The 19,415-nt window shown below is 34.7% G+C and overlaps 1 protein-coding gene across 2 annotated transcripts in view; it reads right to left on the minus strand.

Moving 5' to 3' along the window:
• ADAMTS19 (ADAM metallopeptidase with thrombospondin type 1 motif 19) overlaps positions 1–19,415 on the minus strand; it is a 252,521-nt gene that overhangs the window by 47,653 nt on the left and 185,453 nt on the right. For both annotated transcript variants that reach the window (XM_070465074.1, XM_070465073.1), the window contains 2 exons: positions 18,738–18,818; positions 68–225 (listed from right to left, as the gene is read on the minus strand). In XM_070465074.1, the coding sequence (XP_070321175.1) occupies positions 68–225; positions 18,738–18,818 (239 nt within the window). The remainder of the gene's footprint in view (positions 1–67; positions 226–18,737; positions 18,819–19,415) is intronic.

Here is a 19,415-nt window from a genome sequence, read left to right on the forward strand (position 1 = left end):
GCACAGTGGGAATGTCCTTTGTCGGAGGAAGCTGATTATGCAGTGTTATGGATTCATGCCCTCATACCAGGAGATGTAGAGGTGTTGTAGTGGGACCTTTGGCGGAGATCTTCTCCCAGAGGCCTCGTCTTACATAATGGACAGTAGTTCCTGCTATGTTGAATGCTCCAGAGTGCTCAATCTTCCAGTCACTGTTAATAGACTGTTTTCCAGTGTCTCGGAGAGCTATAAAGAGGTTACAAAATATTATGAGATTAGCAAGTCAGCATCGTTAATCACTGTCCCTTTTGCATGATTTTGTTAAAAGCATTTCATGCATTTCTAAACTAAATGGTCAGTACTCCCTAATGTAAAATATAAGGCATCTCCACTTTGGGAAAATCTATAATCACAGCAAATGCCACAGGAAATTCTCCTTCTCTCCTAAAGCTGCCCACCACCATAGAGTCACACTTATCTTTGTCTCCTCAAAACTTCCACTGAAAACTTCCATGTGTTATGTGTGTTATAACACTGTATGTGTTATACTTATTTTGTCCCGTAGTCATTTATTCCTTAACATATTAAGGCTAGAGTTGTCTGTGTTGTCTATGTAATGATTCTATGAACGTTGTGAGGGCTAGTACTTACATCTTATACATGCTCTGTAACTCCCATGCCACCCAAGAAAAGGGTGTGATGACAGAAGGATCATTAAATAGCATGTTAACTAACAGCTCAAAATGAGAGTTATGTTCAACACAAAACAATTCAAATATAAAGTGGTGGTTTTAAAAACAAAACTCAGAACCTTTTAACATTCCTAGTTTGTGACTTACTGTGTACAAGAGTATATATAAATGCTAGTTCTTAACCATAAACAGCCATCATTTATGTGGAATTGTACAGAATAACTTTGTTTACCTATAATTTTTCTCTTTCTCTGTTTGCCTTGATTTGTGCCGCAACTTAAATAAGATCCATAACATGGAAATGAGATTCTATGATAACCATTTAAAATTAAGGATTCCTTCTATTTTTTTTACAAATGATTTTATGTTTTATTTAAGCTTTCAGACACTCTCATATAATTGAATCTCTTTCAAAAACATTTACATGAAGATTCACTGAAAGATTTTATGTCATAATTCTATGAAAATGTTCTGATAAATTAAGCTAATAAATCTTCCCAATATTATTTGTGCTAATCTCTATTTATTGAACATTTGAGGATTTTTCAGCTTTTTTAATATTATGAATAACATTCAGATAAATATACTATACACTAATTATTTGTATATCTGAATATTTCCCTTGGATAGATTCCCAGCTTTGGAATTTCAGAGTAAAAAAACTGACATTTAAAGATTTGAAAAAACAACTGCAAATTGATTTTCGTAAAGTTTGCATAAATTTATGCTTTCATAACTGAAAGTTTAGGTTTCTGAACGCCTACTTGAAAGCACCTTTATATAATATTTAATAATGATTAAATAATTGCTTATAAAGCATCAGCTATAAATCAGGGAATATTCAAAATTCTGGGAATTCCCATATGAACAATAGAAATATGTTCTCTGGCTTCACAAAACTAATCAACTAACTGGCAAACCAGACATTAATCAAGGCATAAGTAACGATTAATAATTATAATTACGCTGAAACTTGTGAGGGAGGAGTCAGGAAAGGCTTGTCTGGAGGATGACAATTATGGAGGACGCTAGCCAGGGGAACAGAGAAGCACAGGGCGAGTGTTCAAAGCTGAGGGAACTACTAATGCAAAGGTCGGCAGTGCAGCGTGGTGTGTAACAGGTGACAATGTGCAGATGCCACATGTCCTAATGCGGGTCATGAACCGATGAGACTGGACAGGAGGGAACAGCCAGACTTTACAGGCCGTGTTAACTTTCAGCAGCTTTTTCCTAAGAAAAAAATATAAAGCTATAAGATTTTGAACAATACTGTGCAGAAAATGGATTTGCATAGGACAAATTTGTAGAGAGAAGATAAAATACCACACTGACATAGTATCCCATTGGAAAGTAATAGTGGCTTGACTTGACAGTAGAAAGTATGAAGAGGAATTTAAGAGTGAAATGGATAAAATAGGCTGATGACTTGGTTGCCCTGGGTGAAAGGAACTGTCAGGGCTGATGCCAGATTTCTGGTATGAGAAACAGTGGTTATAGTAGCACATAGATAGGAAAGACTAGAAAAATAAATGATTGAGGAGAAATATCAGGGGTTGAATTTTGAACAATCTAGATTTCTTTTTAAAAAAAAAAATCTCTTTTTTGCTATTGAGGTTAAAGATGTTTTTCATTTGCTTATTAGTTATCTGCCTTTCAAATTTAAAATAATTAAATAAATTATACATTATCTGTTTTTTTCTGGTTAACTAAGAGATTTTTTGGTGTTTTTATTTCCATTATTATGAACACTGTATTAATAAAATTATTAAAATTTTACCTCAATTTCTACCAAATAATATTTTTCCTACATACTACACATAAGGGGTAATGTTTTTGATGAAATATTAAGCATACATATTTTCAGATGTATGAAAACTATTTAAGTATTAATTTTACCTTGAATTTTAAACGTGAATAGGAAATATGCTGCCAGAAAACTCTCAACACCTTGCTAATACCTTTTACCAGGTACAAATAGATATACTTCTGATAATGCTAGATTGATTAAAAACTAATGATTTTTCCTAAAAGTTAAAGTATTTCCTTTTATTTCTCTAAGGTCTATTAAATATTCTGAGAATTTTTTTGGTCTAAATTTGTACTAACGACCAGTATAACTTCATTCTTTTTCCTGTCTTTCAATATATATTCAAAGCACTATTATAAAGGAATATTTCCTGAAAATCTCTAATAAAAATACCTTAAAAACTTTTTGTGGTGACTAAAGCATCATATTGAGACTCAACTGTCTTCTGGAATTCAGCATCCCCTCTTTCCTGAAATGCCACATGGATGTACTTGAAAATCCACACAACTTACGACCTTAAGAACAACCCCAAATGCAGATTCAATGTTCTGGGTGAGTAGTGTTTCTTGGCTTTTCAATTCATTAGCTTCAAAAATGTGTTTTTTAGAAAATCTATATCTGGCCAAATCTGAATAACTGGTGCTTCACTATCTCTCCCACTGTAAACAACCAGAAAAGTAAGACAATGTCTGAAACGACTGCTTCAACGGACAACAGAGGACAGATTCCCCAAGAGGAGGAGACCAAAGGCAACCTCTAAAATTACTTGACTTCTGCCTGATGATATTTACCAGACCCTAAAGAAAACCAGTCCTGAATATTCACTGGAAGGACTGATGCTTAAGTTGAAGCTCTAATACTTTGGCCACCTGATGCGACGTACTGACTCATTGGAAAAGACCCTGATGCTGGGAAAGACTGAGGGCAGGAGAAGGGGACGACAGAGGATGAGATGGTTGGATGGCATCACTGACTCGATGGACACGGGTTTGAGCAAGCTCCAGGAGTTGGTGATGGACAGGGAAGCCTGGCCTGCTGCAGTCCATGAGGTCGCAAAGAGTTGGACACGACTGAGCGACTGAACTGAACCACACAGAGGGGTAACTCTAGCAGAGCATAGATAACAAGGGCTTCAGCGAGACAGGACACAGAGAATGGAGTAACGCTGACCAAGGCAGCTGGATCTGTTTTATGGAGTGCTGGAGAAGAGGGATGATACAAAGGTGAGCTTCAAACTATCTCATACACTGAGATGGTGTGAGGGACATAACCTAGAGCACCTCATTTATTTATGCTTCCTGTTGAGACCTTTATCCGTATTTAACCTGTCACAGCCTTCTATACTCTCACTGGTTGCACTTAACCATCAGCCCTTTCATTTAGTAATTCATATTACTGTTTTTGAGCTCTTAAGAGCCTTTTCCACTTTTGTTTCCTTTGGAGTTTTCCTTAACCTTATAAGTGTATGTAATGGCACGATGAAAAGAAATGGGAATAACTGGGTACCTGGCAGGATTTGAGAGAACATAGGGAATATGGGAAGTGGGGTACCTTGTAGTTTGTATCAAGTGTATGCTATTTCAAAATTTTCTTTTTGCTTCCTATTACAGAATCTTGACTACCATCTAACTCGCAAAACACTATTAACATCAAGAAGCTTTGTATTATGCCAAGTATTGGCAACTTAAAGTTCTATAATAGAACTTTTAAGAGCCACTCTAAGATAACCCTTTTATTGGTTTCATCCTTCATCTACCAAAAATCTTTGTGGTAGAAACTGTTACTGTAGTTTAAAGGAGAATGATCTCAATTTACTTGAACTATTTTTTCTAAATCTTGTGTTTCTATAAATCCTAAATGTTACATCCTTTAACTGCTGATTGGTGGCTTCGTCGCTAAGTCGTGTCCGACTCCTGCGACCCCACAGACTGTAGCCTGCGAGGGTCATCTGTCCACGTTAACTGCTGATTATTACTGACTAAATTCTTAAGTAACAAGAAAATGCATTTTTTTCTAAAAGTTCTACTATTTTTCAAGAAAACAAATGGAGCCATCAACAAACAAAGTGCAATTTTTCCCCTAGGATGCGGTAATTAGAAAAAATAACCAAAACAGAAAATACAATTATTATAAAAGCTAAAAATGAAAATCTGCAAAGGTGTCCCTTTGAGCCTGAAAGTAAATATTAAGCTGCAAAAAAGTAGAATGAGATTCCTCAAGGTTAGGAAAAGACTAACTGCCTAGGACCTACAAACTGCACACCTCCTGGAGCTCCTGTAGGGCTGGAAAACATGCATCTTTTGCTATCAGAGTGAAGAGGTCTTACTGAACGTATAAACTCTTCAGAGGAGAACCTAGGAAGGCTGGCAAATTAGAAATAAAGTTGGACGAGGCCTAGAATTAAGGTTCCCTGAAAAGGGAGGATAGGCACAAAAATTATTTGAAGATATAATGCTCAAAATTTTTTCAAATTTTATATAAACCATTAGCCTACAGATCTGAAAAGTACACTGGAACTGAAACAGGATAAGCATAAAGAAAGTCATACCATGGCACAATATATTCAAACTGCTGGAACCCAATGATAGGGAGAACAATCTTAACAGTGGCCAGAAAGGAAGCAGTAATATTGGATATAGCGGAGAAAAGATGTAAGAATTCCCTGGATATACCATTAGAACTAATGCAAGGAAACATAATCTTTAAAGTGAAAAAAAACACACACACAAAATAGTAAATACAGTGAAAATATATTTCAGATATGAACACAAAGTAAACTGTCAGAAAAACAAAATCTGAGAAATATTGCTGCCAGCAGACTTGCTCAACAAGAAGTATTAAAGGATGTTCTTCAGGCTGAAAGAACATGGTTCAGATGGAAACAGGTATCTAAGTGAAAGTATGAAGAATGTTGGTGTTGACAAATGTACAAAAATATGCAAATATTTTTTTCACTAATTCTTTTTCATCTAATTGACTATTTGAAACATAAATGGTTAGGCTGTATTTTGGTGCTGAAAGCAAATATAGAAATAAAATGATTATATAAAATGTAGAAATAAAATGTGTAACAGTATAAAGGAAGGGAGGGAAGCAAGTAAAGAGAAGTACAGTGTTTTAAGGAACTTACATTATATGTAAGGTGACACAATATAATCTGAAGGGAGACTATAATAAATTAAAAATCCATATGGGAAATCTTAAAGCAACAAATGAAAATATAAAACATGAGCTATATGCAGCTAATAAGCAAATAAAGGAGACTAATGGAATACTGAAAAAATACTTCAACAAGAAGTCAGTTAAAGAGAAAAAAGAAAAAGGAACGGAATACACAGAAACATTCAATACATCCATAATTACATTTAAATGTATTTTGAATATTAGTTAAAGGAGAGAGATTTTCAGGTCCCAGAGAAAAAAGGACTGGCTATTCAATTTGCAAGAATGTACTTTTTGGTGGGGGGAGAGCTACTCTGGTGACAGAGAGTAAAGAATCTGCCTGCAGTGCAAGAGACCCAGGTTTAATCCCTGGGTGGGGAAGATCCCCTGGAGAAGGAAATGGCAACTCACTACAGTATCATGCCTGGAGAATTCCATGGATAGAGGAGCCTGGTGGTCTACAATCCATGGGGTCACAAAGAGTTGGACATGACTGAGCAACTAACACTTTAAAAATAAAAGATAGGGAGCTTAAACCTGAAAGGATGGAAAGAAGCACTCAATACTACTAATAAAAAAAGATGTATCATCTATATTAATATTAGATAGCATGGACTTCAGGGCAAAGAATATTCTGAGATCAATCAAGAATTTTTTAAATGTTATTTAAATATAAATCACTCTAAATGTAAAATATTAAATGACATCTATAATTTATTAAGGCAATTATATAATCCTAAGTGTATAACAGAACAGCAAAATGCATGAAGCAAAAACTGACATAAGTGAAAGGAGATACAGAAAAACCCTCAACTTTAATCAGAAATTTCAATAGTTCTTTTTCTTTAGTTGATAAAAGTAGAAAATCAATAAGAACATAGAACACTTGAGACAAAAATAGAACAAATGGAGCCAAATGATGTTAGAGAAGAATCATCAATTCCAGAATATAAATTTTTTCAAATATAAATGAAATATTGACCAATATAGGCCTTAGTCCATGAAACAAGCCTCAATTGAAATCACACCCAGTACTACTGACCCTTGTATTACAGGCATGTGAACTGCGTGGGCCACTTATATAAGGATTTTTTTCAATGCTAAATACCTCACTACCACATGATCGCCATTCCTGCCTCCTCTGTTGGTTGAATTCACAAATGTTAAATTGAACCCAGATAGAGAGAAATGGCATATATGGAGGAAAAGTCTATATGGAGGTCTGACTATAAATTATACTTGGATTTTCAGCTTTGTGAAGGGGAGGCACCCTCAGTCCCCATGTTGTTCAAGGGTCAACTGTAAATTCTCTTTAGACATAGATTTAACTGGAGTCAATAACAAAATACCTATTAGAAAATGTACAAATATTTGGAAATAAATGATATATTTACAAATAACCCATGTGTCAAAGGAGAAATCATAATGGTAATTTTGGAATATTTTAAACTAAAAGTAGGACCTATAAAAATTGTGGAATGCAGCTACGGCAGTGCCTAGACAGAAAAACTGTCATATTAGCAAAGAGGAAAGGACTAAAACCAATTACCCAACTTTCCACTTTAAAATGGTATTTACAACAGCAAAGATGAAAATAAGACCAGAAGTCAATTGAATAGAAAGCAGATTAACAATAGATGCAATTAATAACACTAAAAATTGGTTGTTTCAAAAGAGCAAACATGGACAAAACTCTGATTAAGAAAAAAGACAAATTAATATCGGAAATGACAGGAGAAATATTGTTATAGTACTTATACACATTGTAGTGTAATAAGGACATAGTATAAACAAATTCAAGACAATAAATTTGATAGGATAAGTTAAATGTATTATTTTTTTGCAGACACCAATTAACAAATCTGACACAAGAAAAAAAGAACATCTGGATAGTTATAAACACACACACATACACACAAAAGAAATTAGGTTTGGGGATTATAAAACCTTCCCAGAAAGAAAATATTAATGCTCAAACATATAAGGAAAAAAGAATACCAATTTTAATATAATATTTACTATAAAATAGAAGAGCAAGGGCAGACGGTTCTCCAAATTTACTAAAAATGCTATTTTTCTTATGGTAGATAATAAATACTAACATCTACATACAGTTTCCATTATAACTAACCTATTGGTTAGGAATATTTGTTTTTTGTCTCCTATTTTATTTTCTATCAATTGAGTTTTTAAAATTTTATTTAAAAATTATATTTCTTCTTTAAATACAAATTTAGCCAACTTTTGTTAATTCTTATTTTTAAATCCCTCCTTTATATATTTAAAAACATTGCCATAATATTTTTATGTTTTCTGTATATGATACAAATATATATGCCTGATTCTGCTCTCCCTTATTTTTTGCTTATAATCTCTATTTCCTTCTGTGTTTCCTAAAATTTTTTCTTACCTATAAAATTGTATTTGTTGAACTTTATAGAATTCTTTTGAGGCCTGGTTTAAAGGTGATCTTCAAATAGGACTTGCATTTGCACATACTAGCCACCGTGGTAACCTCATTAAAAGAAATGTCTTGAGGGTTTTGGACTTTATAGAGTAAACTGGGTCTAGAAATCCATAGGAACATTTACTTTGGTTTACAAATGCTCAGGAAAGTAGCTTTTCTATCTTCACTCAGTGCCAAAGTGACCACAGACACATCTCTTGATTTTCTCCTTTTATGGTATAAAGGAAACACATAGGGTGTCTCCTCACACTGAGCTCACACTGAGCTTGTAAATTCTTCGGGGCCCCCTTTACATAGAGGTCTTAAGCTTCTACTCTGTAAAGATCCTGGGCTTTGTCTTCTGTCCAGTTCCTGCTGGCTCTTGAAGCCTAAACTGATCACCAGGATTAAGCATAAGTGGGACTTCAGTCAGCCTTATACTTTGGCTTCCTGTTCTCATTTTGTTTCTGGCAGGTGAGGGATCCTAACTTCTTTCCAGTTCAGAGGTAAATTTAAAAAGTGTTCCTTTTTTCCCCTCTCATTTTGTGCCCTGCTCAACATTTTAAATTGTTTTCAGTGAGAATTTTTCCCACAGTTGTTGTGCATTTTCCTGATAGCATACCTCTACGAAAACTAAAGATCAATTTTCCTCAAGAATAATAATACAAAAGTCCTCAACAAAACACTAGCTTCTGAGCCAAATTCAGGAGCAAAAAAGGCATCTAAATAAAAAAGGAGGAATTAAAATTATTTTTGATTGCAGATGATATATGTAGAAACCACTCAAGATTTTGCAAAAAATAACCCATTAGAAGTAACGAATAAATTCAGTAAAGTAGCAGGATATAAAATCAACACAAAAAGCAGTTGCATTTCCATATACTAATAATGAACAATCTAAAAGGAAGTCAAGAAAAGATTTCTATTTACAGTAGCATAGCATCAAAAATAATTAAATACTTGGGAATTAACTTTACCAAAGAGGTGAATACGTATACAATGAAAACTACAAAACATTTCTGAAAGAAATGAAAGAAGATAAATAAATGAAAACAAATCTCAGATTCATAACTTAGAAAACTTAATATTATTAAGATGTCAGTATTATCCAAAGTGGCCTACAAATTCAGTGCAATCCCTATCAAAATTCTGATGGTTTTTTGTGCAGTAATTTAAAAAAAATCTATCCTAAAATTTATAGGGAATCTCAGGAGACCCTGAATAACCAAAACAACATTGAAAAAATAGGAACAAAGCTGGAGACGCACACTTCCTGATGTCAAAACTTACTAGAAAGCTACAGTAATCAAAACCTGTGTTACTGGCATAAAAACAGACATACGAACCAGTGGAATAGAACAGAGATCCCAGAATTAAACCTTCACATATATGGCCAAATGCTTTCTACATGGGTGCCAAGATCATTCAATGGAGAAAGGAGAGTCTTTCAACCAGTAGTGCTGGGGAAACGGAGTATCCACATGGAGAAAATTGAAGTTGGATTCTAATACTACATATAAAATTTAACTCAAAATGGATCAAGGTTCTAAACGTCAGACCTAAAACTATAAAAATCTTAGAAGAAAATAAAAGGCAAAAGCTCCACAACATTGAATTTGACAATGATTTCTTGGACATTGAACCAAAGGGACAGATTATAAGAGAAAAACAGACAAACTTCATGAAAATTGAAAACTACATGAAAAGACACTATTAACAGAGTAAAAACCCACAAACTCGGAGAAAAATATTGAAAATCAATCTGATAAAAAGATTCAGATCCAGAATATATAGAGAAAAAAATTGATCAAAAACAACAAAAAAATCAAACAGCCTAAATAAAAAATGGGCAAAGACCTGAACAGATATTTCTCCAAAGAAGTTATACAAAGCCAACAAGTGCATGAAAAGATATTCAACATCACTTATTATTAGAGAAATACAAATCAAATCCCTAATAAGGTAACACTTTGTAGCTATCAGGATGGCTACTATTAAAATAAACAGAAAACAAGTGTTGGTGAGGATATGAAGAAACTGGAACCCTTGTAACCTGTTGGTAGAAATTGAAAATGGTGTGGTAACTGTGGAAAATGTTACATAGTTCCTAAAAAAATTAAAAATAAAATTAGTGTATGATCCAAGAATTCTACTTCTGGGTATATACTCAAGAGAATGAAAAGCCAGGTCTTTAAAAGAGATTTGTAAATCCATATTCATACCAACATTATTCACAATAGCTGAAATGTGAAAGCAACCCAAGAATACAGAATGAATGAATAGATAAGCAAAAGGTGTTTTACTCATATATATATATATATATATATACACACACACACATATATATAAACATATATACATATATATATGTACACACATTGGAATATTAGCCTTTAAAAAGATGGGAATGTTGATTTATGCTATAGCATAGCTAAATATTGAGGGCATTATGGTAAGGGCTAGGTCAGTCATAAAAGGATATTTATGGTGTGATTCCATATGTAAGAGATATGTAGAGTGGTCAAATTCATGGAGATAGAAAAGCAAGATGGAGGTTACCAGGGGATGGGAAGAGAGGAGGATGGGGAGTTAATGGGTACAGAGTTTCAGGTTTATGAGATTAAAAGTCCTGGAGATGGATGGTGGTAGCTGTACAACATAGTGAATGTACTCAATGCCATCAAACTATACACTTAATATAGGTAAGATGTCAATTTTGTTAACATGTATTTACCACAATTTTTTAAAAAAGGGTTTTAAGGGGAGTAAAGATATTCATGTTGGAATCCCGGGAACATATGAATGGCAAATAAATAACATTGAAAATATGATTAAATTAAGGGTCTTCAGATGGGGAGATTTTTCTGGATATTACCATAGTGGGCCTAAAATGCAATCACATGTAGCTTTTTAAGAGGAAGGAAGAGTGGAACACAGAAAAAGAAGAGAAGGCAATGATTCTAGGGAAGTACATATTGAAGTGTTATGGTCAAAGGAAAAGAATGCAGGTAGCACAGAATCTGGAAGAGATCAGGAATGGATGCCACCCTAGAAACTTCAAAGAGCATGGTTTTGCAGACACCTTGATTTTTGGTCCAGTGAAACTGATTATGGCTTCCAGAACTTTGGCAGAATACACTTCTCTCATTTTAAACCACCAAGTTTGTGGTAACAGTCCCAACAGTCATAGGACACTGATACACTGACATTTACTATAATGGGAAAACTAAAAAAGAGGTTTCTGCACAGATGAAAATAAAGTTTTTGATTTAGACATTATTTCTGAGGTATACATGAAAATTTGATAATTTACATCAAATAAAAATGTAAAGAATGAAGCCAAAGTGATTCCTGAGAGAGACAGTATAGCAGAGAATACAGCAGGGCCCAGGCTTGAGCCCCACAGCATGGGAACACTGGGAAATTATGTGGAGACTGAGAATCCAACAAAAGAGGGCATTTGCTGACCTTGATCTGTTGAGGAGAGACAAAAAAAGAAAAGGAAAACCGGAGTTCAGTTCAGCTCAGTTCAGGTGCTCAGTCGTGTCCGACTCTTTGCGACCCCATGAATCGCAGCACGCCAGGCCTCCCTGTCCATCACCAACTCTACTCCAGAGTTTACTCAAACCCATGTCCATCAAGTCGGTGATGCCATCCAGCCATCTCATCCTCTGTCGTCCCCTTCTCCTGCCCCCAGTCCCTCCCAGCATCAGGGTCTTTTCCAATGAGTCAACTCTTGGCTGGAGTAGCAACACTCATATAGGAGAAAATAGACTTTAAAATGAAGGCTGTTACAAGAGATAAAAAGGAAACTAGATAGTGATCAAGGGATTAATTCAAGAACATATAACCATTATAAATATATATATGCACCCAACATAGGAGAGCTCAATATATAAGGCAACCACTAACAGTCAAAGCTATGACAAACCCAGACAGCATATTAAAAAGCTTTGTCTTTGCCGACAAAGGTCTGTATAACCAAAGCTATGGTCTTTATAGTAGTCATGTATATATGTGAGAGTTGGGACTATAAAGAAGGCTGAGTGTCGAAGAATTGATGCTTTTGAACTGTGGTATTGGAGAAGACTCTTCAGAGTCCCTTGGACTGCAAGGAGATCCAACCAGCCAATTCTAAAGGAAATGAATCCTGAATATTCATTGGAAGGACTGATGCTGAAGCTGAAGCTCCAATACTTTGATCACCTGATACGAAGAGCTGACTCATTAGAAAAGAACCTGATGCTGGGAAAGACAGAAGGCAGGAGGAGAAGGTGATGACAGAGGACAAGATGGTTGGATGGCATCACCAACTCAGTGGACATGAGTTTGAGCAAGCTCCAGGAGATGGTGAAGATAGGGAAGCCTGGTGTGCTGCAGTTCATGGGGTCGCAGAGTCGGACACGACTGAGCGACTGAACAACAATAGTCATAAAAGGGGAAATTGACAGTAACACAATAATAGTGGGGGACTTTAACACCTCATTTATATAAATGGACGGATCATCGAGAGAAAACCAATAAGGAAACATAGGCCTTAAATGACAGAATAGACTGAATAGACTTAACTGATACAAAACAGTCCATCCAAACGCAGCAAAATATACATTCTTCTCGCATGCACATGGAATGTTCTCCAGGACTGACCACTTGTTGGGCTACAAAGCAAGCCTGGGTAAATTTAAGAAAACTTAAATCATATGAAGCATGTATTTCAACCACAACACTATGTGATAAGGAATAAATTACAAGAAAAACGTGTAAAAACCACAAATATATGGAGGCTAAATAATATGCTACTAAACAACAACAGGTAACTGAGTAGCCATTCTCTAACACCAGATACAAAAATAAACTCAAAATGGATTAAAGACCTAAATGTAACACTGGATACTATAGAACTCTTAGAGGAAAATATATGCAGTACACTCTTTGAAATAAATTGCAGCAACATCTTATTGGATTCACCTTCTAGATTAATGAAAATAAAAACAAAAATAAACCTAATTAAAAGTGGAAATCATAAAAAAAAAAAAGACAGCCAATAGAATGGGAGAAAATATTTGCAAATGGTGTGATTTACAAGGGATTAATTTCCAAATTATGCAAACAGTTCTTGTTGCTCAACATAAAAAAACAGTCAAAATTTGGGCATAAGATCTAAATGGAGATTTCTCCAGAGAAAACAAATAGATGGCCATAAAACAAATGAAAAGATGTTCAAAATAATTAATTATTAGAGAAAAGGAAATCAAAACTATAGTGAGCTATCACCTCACATCAGTCAAAATGGCCAAAAAATCTACAAACAGTAAGTGCTGGAAAAGGCGTGCAGAAAAGGGAGCACTTTTACATTGTTGGTGGGAATGTAAACTGGTGTATCCACTATGGAGAACAGTATGGAGGTTCCTTAAAAAACTAAAAACAGAGCTATCATATGATCCTGCAATTCCATTCCGGGCATGTATTTGGAGAAAACCAGAAATTGAGAAGATACATTCACCCTGACATTCACTGCAGCACTATTTATCATAGCCAAGATATGGAAGCAGCATAAAAGTGCACTGACAGATGAATGATTAAAGATGATGTGGTACATGTATACAGTGGAATATTACTCAGCAATAAAAAGAGTGAAATAATGCTATTTGTAGCAACACAGATGGACCTAGAGATTATCATACTAAATGAAGTATGTCAGACAAAGATGAATATGATGTGATAACATTTATATGCGGAATCTAAAAAAAATGATACAAATAAATTTATTTAGAAAACAGAAACAGACTCACAGACTTAGAAAACAAACTTACAGTTACCAAAGTGAAAAGGTTGAAGGGAACTATAAATTATGAGGGTGCTATTAACACATACATTATTATATAAAATACATAATCAATAAGTACCTACTGTATACCATACAGACCTCTACTCAATATTCTATAATAACTTAAATGGAAAAGAAATCTGAAAAAGGTTAAATATGACTGAATCACTTTGCTGTACATCTGAAACTAACACGACATTGTAAAGCAACTATGTGCTGTGTGTGTTGTGCTAAGTAGCTTCAGTCATGTCTCTTTGTGACCCTATGAACCATAACTTGCCAGGCTCCTCTGTCCATGGGATACTCCAGGCAAGAATATTGGACTGGGTTGCCATGCCCTCCTCCAGGAGACTTTACCAACTCAAGGATTGAAATTGCATCTCTTACATCTCCTGCATTGGTAGGCAGATTCTTTACCACCAGAGCTACCTGGGAAGCCCCACTCCAATATAAGCTAAAAATATAATAATTTGAAAAAAGATAATATAAATATGATGTTTAAACTCTGGAAAAATAGCCTTTTGCCACATGTATAATATTAGATGTCAGTGAATACCATGACTATCAAAGAGAATTTTACATGACTTAATTAGCTTGAAATATTAATTTATAAGCAATATAGATTTTGACAATATACTATTTTATATCATGTATTTAAACATTATTAATTGGGCTAAGTAAATTAGCTGATACAATATAGCTTTTCCAGAAGCAATACTTAAAAATTTAAAAATATTTTCTCAAGCAACCAATGAAATAAAATCAGAAATGAAAAAAAAAGTTACAATCAACACCACAAAATACAGAGGATCATAAGAGATTAGTATGAGTAACTGTATACAAAAAATTGGATAACCTGTAAATAATGAATAAATTCCTAGAAATATGTGTCCCAAGACTGAATCAGGAAGAAAGAGAGAGTATGAAAGACCAATTCCCAGTAATGAAATTGATTCATTAATCAGAAAATTCCCAATAAACAAGACTCAAGGACCAGATAGTTCCACATGTAAATTCATCTAATATTTAAAGAAGGATAAATCCTTCTTTAAACTATTATCCTTCTCAAACTATTCTCCAAAATTTAAGAGGAAGGAACATTTCAAAATTCATGCCATGAGGCAAGTATCACCCTGATACCAAAATTAGACAAAGACAAGACAGGAAAAGGAAATTACAAGTCAATGTTCCTGATGAACATAGATCCAAAAATCTTCAAAAAAAAATACTAGAAAATAAAATTCAACAATACATTAAAAGGATCGCTACATCATGATTAAGTTAGGTCCATCTCAGAGATAAAAGGATAGTGCAATACACAAATCAATGTGATACGCCAGGTAAACAAAGTGAACACTTAAAAAAAAAGGTCATCTCTAAGATGCAGAAAACATTTAGACATAAATCAACATTTATTTAGAATAAAAAAGCTTTTAACGATGTGGAAATAGAAGACATATACCTCGATATTTAATAAGGCCAGATATGACAAAAGCACAGTCAACATCTTACTCAATGCTTTCAATAGGTGAAAGCGTTTCCTCTAAAATCAGGAACAGGATAAGGATACCTACTCTCACCATGTTCATTCAACATAGTATGGGAAGTTCTAGCTACAGTAATCAGACAAGAAAAACAAAGAAAAACAATCCAAACTGGAAGAAAGAAGTAAAACTATCACTCTTTGCATATGACATGATACTATATGCAAAAAATCCTAAAGATGCCACCAAAATACTATTAGAACTAATAGATTAATTCAGAAAAGTAGCAGGACACAAAATCAATATACAGAAATCTGTTGCACTTCTAAATACTAGTAATGAATCATCAGAAAAGGAAAATAAGAAAACAGTTCCATTTATAATTACATCAAAAAGAATAAAATATTTAAGAGTAAATCTAACTAAGAAGGTATAAGATTTCTATTGGAAGACTATATGGCATTAATGAAAGAAACTGGAAAAAAAAAGAAACTGAAGACAACAAAAGGTGATGGAAAGATATACTGAACTCATAAATTGGAAGAATTTTTACTGTTAAAATGACCATACCACTAAGGCAACCTACAAATTTATTGCAACCCTTATCAAAATACTGCTTGAACTTTCCAGAGAATTTGGACAAATAATTCTAAAATTTATTTGGAAACAAAAAGCCCCTGAATAGCCAAAGCAATCTTGAAAGAGAAGAATAAAACGGTAGGTATCGCACATACCCTTGTTTTAAATGATACTACAAAGCAGCAGTAATTAAGAGTCTGGTACCAAACATGGAGAAAGACAGACACTGATCAATAGAATAGAACTGAAAGACCAGAAATAAATTAATGTTTTTATGGTTAATTAACCTATGACAAAGGAGACAAGAATATACATTGAGGAAGGACAGCTCTTCTACAAATGGTATTGGGAAAACTGGACAACTACATGCATAAGAATCAAACTGAGCTACTTTCCCACACCATATACAGAAATAAACTCAAAGTGGATCAAAGTTTTAAATTTAAGACCTGAAATCACAAAATTCCTAGAAGCAAGCATAGGTAGTGTGCTCTTTGAGAGCAGTTTTAGCAATACTTTTTTCGGGGGTGGGGATTTGTCTACTCAGGCAAGGCAAACAAGAGCAGAAGTAACCAAATGGGAATATGTCAAACTAAAAATTTGTCAACAAATGAAAAGGCAGCTTACTGAATGGGAGGAGATATTTGCAAACAATATATCCTGTAAGAAGTTAATATCCAAAATATACAAAGTACTCATACAATAAACATCAAAAATTCCTAAACAATCCAATTATAAAGTGGGCAGAGGCTCTGAAATTTTTTTCAAGGACTTTCTGATGGTCAACAGATATATAAAAAGATGCTCAGAATTAATAATCATCAGGAGAATGAAAATCAAAACCATGATGAGATATCACCTCACATCGGTCAGAATGTTTATCATCAAAAAGACAAAAACAAGTGTTGGCAGTATGTGGAAAAAAGAAAATCCTCTTATACTGTTGGTGGGAGTGTAATTGGTGTGGTCACTATGGAAGGCAGTAGGGAGATTCCTTAGAAAGTTAAACACAGAACTTCAATTGCTGAATTGATCCAGCAATTTCACTCCTAGGTATTAACTCAAAGAAAACAAAAGTACTAATTCAAAAAGAGATAGGCACCCTGATGTTCAGTGTGGCATTATTTACAATAGTCAAGGTATAGAAGCGTTCATTTGTCTAAGTGTCCAATGATAGATGAATAGATAAAGAAAACAGAACCTGTCATTTGTTAACAGGTTTTAGTTTGATATAGTCCCATTTGGTTATTTTGCTTTCATTTGCCTTGCCTAGGTAGACAGATCAAAAGATATATATATGTATATTGTTAAGACTGTTGTCAAAGAACTATTACCTATGTTTTCTTTTTGGAATTATATTGTTTCTGGTCTTAAATTTAAATAATCCATTTTGAGTTTATTTCTGTATATGGTGTGGGAAAGTATTTCAGTGTGGTTTATATACATAATGGACTATTAATCATCCAAAAGAAAAAGAAATCTTGCCATCTGCAATGAATATTTAGATCTAGAGGATACTATGGTAAATGAAATAAGTCAGACAAAGAAAGACAAATGCTGTATGATCTCACATACATGTGGAATTTAAAAATTGAAAACAAGCAAACAAATTAAAATAAAAAGAAACTCTTAGATACAGAGAGCAAAGGGGTGACTGCCAGAGGGAGGAGGTAGTGGGTACATGATATAGGTGAAAGCCCCAGTGATGAAATACACAATGCAGGTCATATAAGATATAGTATAAGGAATATGATCAATAATATTGTAATAACTTTGTTTGGGGACAGATGGTTACTAGACTTATTGTGGCGACCATTTCATAATGTATGCATATGTCAGCGCTATGCAGTACACCTGAAACTAACAAAATATTATAAGCCAACTTTTCTATTTCAAAATTAAAAACAAAAAACTTTCTTCATAGATGGGTACACCTGAAGTGAGGCAAAAGACAGCACAGTTAGTTCAGTTGCTCAGTCGTGTCCGACTCTTTGCAACCCCATGAACCACAGCACACCAAGCCTCCCTGTCCATCACCAACTCCCAGAGTCCATCCAAACCCATGTCCATTGAGTCGGTGATGCCATCCAATCATCTCATCCTCTGTCATCCCCTTCTCTTCCTGCCCTCAATCTTTCCCAGTATCAGGGTCTTTTGAAATGAGTCAGCTCTTCACATCAGGTGGCCAAAGTATTGGAGTTTCAGCTTCAACATCAGTCCTTCCAATGAATACCCAGGACTGATCTCCTTTAGGATGGATGGGTTGGATCTCCTTGCAGTCCAAGGGACTCACTGTCTTCCATTAAAAGATCAAGTCCTCTTAGTACACAGAATTTTTTTTAAGAATCCCACAAGATTTCCAAATTATAGAGCAATCAGCAAATATACACACACACACCTCTATGTATGCATTTGCACATGCAACAAACATGGATATGTGTATATTTATGTGTATGCATATGTGAAATATATATATGTATATGAAACAAAACATATCCAAATCCTCTAACGAGTATCTGTTCCTTATTGTGGACTAACATGAAGAAGTAATTAATACCTCCCCCCTGCCTCTGCTGCCAAAAAATGCACAGTCAACCACACTGCTTTTGCTCCAGGGAAGTCCCTACTTGACAAGAGATGCTTCCTGGGAAATTCATACATGTAACTAGACACACACTGACATTCTGGTCATCACAGAACTCCCAGGGCAAGGCAGCTAAGCTCGAACCTGGATGGGCTCTGTGTCTCTAACACAGGTTACCTAAATAGCTGTGTGCTGGCTTTTCTTCCACAACTTTGATTCTTCTTGCTCCAGCAGGTATCACCAGCACTTCTACATAACCTGTAAAAGTCAATAAAACATGAAATACATCTTGAGTTTCTCCTAATTCTTTTTTCTCACTGACTTTCCCTATTGTTCTGTTGGTTTTGGCTTTCGATGTGAGATTTCAACACCTATATAAAGAAAAAAACTATCTATAAAAGCTGTCATAAATTCAAGTTGAGAAGTTTTTTGGAGCAACACTGAGAATACAAAACTATCATGAGCCAATTGGTGACTGTATTCTATGTTAAAAAGCTTCCCAATAGCTTATGAATTATAAGGTGAGAAAAAGCAAAATGGGTAGCTTGATTAGAAACACAGTGAATCCTGGAATGGAGCAAATTAACTTAAGTTCTGCTCATAGAACTCCTGTAAATCAGAAAGCTTTCGGAGGAGGAAACAGCTGGAGGGCATAGAGATGGTGGATGTGTGTCCCTGAAACCGCTGAGTGCTGGGCAAGAAAGACCAACCTTCCCTGGGAGATGAACAAAGGGTTTTGAAACTTGAGCTGGAGACAAGTAAGATAATAAGATAATTAAGTAAAATGATAAGTAAGGCCACACCAGGCAATCTGATGTCACCCTGAAAGGGATCAGAGGGCTAGGAGCAAGACAC

The sequence above is a fragment of the Odocoileus virginianus genome, chromosome 3 (assembly GCF_023699985.2).
Source record: "Odocoileus virginianus isolate 20LAN1187 ecotype Illinois chromosome 3, Ovbor_1.2, whole genome shotgun sequence".
Taxonomy (NCBI): Eukaryota; Metazoa; Chordata; class Mammalia; order Artiodactyla; family Cervidae; genus Odocoileus; species Odocoileus virginianus.